This window comes from Octopus bimaculoides, chromosome 6 (assembly GCF_001194135.2).
Source record: "Octopus bimaculoides isolate UCB-OBI-ISO-001 chromosome 6, ASM119413v2, whole genome shotgun sequence".
Taxonomy (NCBI): Eukaryota; Metazoa; Mollusca; class Cephalopoda; order Octopoda; family Octopodidae; genus Octopus; species Octopus bimaculoides.
This window is the reverse complement of record NC_068986.1, coordinates 42,406,496-42,409,895: the sequence shown is the minus strand read 5'-3', so window position 1 is coordinate 42,409,895 and position 3,400 is coordinate 42,406,496. Positions and strand designations below refer to the sequence as shown.

The 3,400-nt window shown below is 34.3% G+C and overlaps 1 protein-coding gene across 1 annotated transcript in view; it reads right to left on the bottom strand.

Annotated features, from left to right (window-relative positions):
- Positions 1 to 3,400, bottom strand: part of LOC106868882 (b(0,+)-type amino acid transporter 1) — a 161,028-nt gene that overhangs the window by 37,071 nt on the left and 120,557 nt on the right. The window contains exon 5 of the mRNA XM_052968702.1: positions 3,130 to 3,229. Within this exon, the coding sequence (XP_052824662.1) occupies positions 3,130 to 3,229 (100 nt within the window). The remainder of the gene's footprint in view (positions 1 to 3,129; positions 3,230 to 3,400) is intronic.

The following is a 3,400-nucleotide window of genomic DNA, read 5'->3' as shown; positions in this document are numbered from 1 at the left end:
TCTCTCTCTCTCTCTCTCTCTCTCTCTCTCTCTCTCTCTCTCTCTCTACTTAATAACACCGAAATCACTGAAATAGCAAATGTGGGTGAGAAAATACATCAATTATAAATTGAAATTCGATCTTATAAGCTTGCGTTTTTTCATTCATTTATTAATCTTGTTTGGTGCGAAAGTTGTCGCAACATTTAATCCACTTGAATAAAATATCAAGACTTCCAACAAGTAGCTGCAGCTAGTTTTTTTAATGACATTGTAATTCTTTAATTCTTCTGTTCTTTTAATGGTTGTCATCACCGAATTGAAGCCAAGCTAATGTACTATCATCAGGGGCTTTAGTCGAGCATTTAAACTCAGTATTTATTTCACTTCAGTTTGGTACTAATTTTATCGTTATCTATTTGCCGAACAGCTAATATTGTGAATCAACACGCATAAACATTTACACCAACGTTTACACCAAAATTACACACACACACACACAAACACAAACACATAAACACACACTCAGACACGTATATAGACATACATACATATATAGACACACGCACACACATACACGCTCATATAGACACGCGCACACATATATGGACACACATACACACACACACACGCACGTGTGTGTGTCTGTGGACATACATATATAAAGAGAACGATAAAATAACTCTCAGACTTTAAAAAATGGGGGCGATTTGTGGGACTAAATCCTTTCAAAAAGAGCCCCCCAACATGGTTGCAGTCCAATGACTGAAACAAGTAAAATATAAAAGATAACAGAGGAGCAAAGTTGATATGAATGTTAGTTCATTTTTTCTTTCCAATTTAGGGTGTAAAAAGCAGTAGCTAATACCATTAGATATTTCGTCTGATGTTTTTGCGATTCTGCCTCATGACATACATAAACAGGAAGAAATTGTTTCTTACTCTTTACGCTTTACTCTTTTACTTGTTTCAGTCATTTGACTGCGGCCATGCTGGAGTACCGCATTTAGTCGAGCAAATCGACCCCAAGACTTCTTCTTTGTAAGCCTAGTATTTATTCTATCAGTCTCTTTTGCTGAACCGCTAAGTTACGGGGACGTAAACACACCACCATCGGTTGTCAAGCGATGTTGGGGGACAAACAGACACACAAACACACACACAAACACACACCCACATATATATACACACCCATATATATATATATATATATATATATATATATATATATATATATATATATATATACGACGGGCTTCTTTCAGTTTCCGTCTACCAAATCCACTTACAAGGCTTTGATCGGCTCGAGGCTATAGTAGAAGACACTTGCCCAAGGTGCCACGCAGTAGGACTGAACCCAGAACCATGTGGTTGGTAAGCAAGCTACTTACCACACAGCCACTCCTGCGCCTAATTTATTTTTTGTTTGAAAATTATCTCCCCTGTATTTAGCACTGATATAGCCACTAGGTTTCTCGTTTTCATTCTCAATCTACAATACATATTTCAATTTATAAATGGAAGGACACACTAGATAACATATTTCTAGAATTACAAAACAACAGAGTGGTCAAGAGAGAAATGTCTTTGGTTGTAGGTTTACTCAATCTGTATAGAACAATTCCAACATATTTCCTTCTAAAGATCTAAAACAAACTTGACCTGTGCATAGATTTCTTCAACTACCTGTTCTCGTCATCTAAATAGGATACGACAAGAGATAGATTTTTCTTCTGAAACTGCGTTATGGATTTTTTAAAGCTAGCCTTTAACTGTATAATATGCTTTTAATTGTCCAAAAACTTTGTCTTTCTTCGCTGTCAATGATATCCATGAAAAGATAATCAACCATAGATGGATCAGCGAATTAAAAAAGAATATGATCTTTTATAACTTTAGTGATGATAATGAAATAACTATTACAAGCAGATATCAAAACACGACCGCATACCTTACTGACAAACAGCTTACCTCTACAAAGTATCCTCAGTAACTGAAATCACTGAAATTATTGTGTATACGCGGTCTATCTACATACGGCACAAAAATTAAGTAGCAGTCCGTTTCCAAGTGTAAGGTTAATGGACGATAATTGATTGCATTAAGAATGCACGAACACTCTTGCGAAAGACATTTGTGATTCGAGTGCAGATAAAGACAGAAATTTATATTGAATATATACTAAAAATGTTCCTGTTATGAAAACGAATGATTGGTAGACAAGTGCTATTATAAGATTAAAGTGACATGTAAAAATAAGCGAATTCAATGACCACTAAAATGGAACTTTATTATCGGGAATAGGTATATAAAGAATTAATTAGCATGTCTACTTTTCAAAGAAGTTACGAAACCGTGTTTCTAATAGCTACGCATTCAAATGGTTCTTTTTGATCGATGCATAAAATTCAGTTCTGAAATCATGAACAAAGAACAAAAAGGCTATTGATATTCAGTGACATGATTAAAAGTCACTCTACTATAGAGATGGGAAATAATCAGATGATTGCTTTCTAGGTACGGTAAATTGAACTTCAGGTTTAGATTATGGTATATTAAACATAGAGAAATGAGTTCGTATAATTGTAGTGGAGCCGAGATAGCAATCGGATAAGCAGTTAAATCATAGATGTCCTGCTTAGAAACAGACTGCGCACAAGTTTTGAACAAAGCTCAAACAGTTGGATGACACAATTGTAATTTTATCTTGATTCTTATAGATAATTAAAGAACAAATTGTTAAGATTTTAAATGCCTAAGAGTAATGAAACAAAGAAGGAGCACGTCTGATTATTGCAAAATCTTGAGCCGGTATTAGATTCACTTAGAAGTTATTGACGAACATTTTCAAACCATTGACAGTAAGAAACAATGTACAAAGTAAAAGTCAATTATGGTGTAATCTGACTGCTTATAAAATAATAAAATAAATCAATTGCAATATCTCAGAGTGTGAAATGCATGCAAGAGTTCAGAAGTCACTTTTACTACATGGTAACGCTTCCCGTTTAAACTTTTCACTTCCTCTACAAGACTAACGACATTCAGAAAAGGCTGTTGATAGAAAACCTTCACATCGATCTTTCCTTACAATTTTTCGACCCTCTTTCTTTGGCAGAAATCCATGTAAACATAATTATGAACACTTACCAGCCATCGAAAGACCACAATCCATTGTAAAATGCCAATGCAACTATTGATGGGTCAGTGATAGTATCTTCAAATCCTTCCATAATGTACTCTGTATTTCCTGGGAACGAAATGAAATAAAGAAAACAATAAGTTGGATAATTATTTATTAGACGACTACTTTAAAATATTCATAATGGAAACAGTGGCTATGTTTATGCTAGAAGATAGTATTATGGACATGATAAGAATGCGTAGAGGGCTCAGATTATATATATATATATATATATAT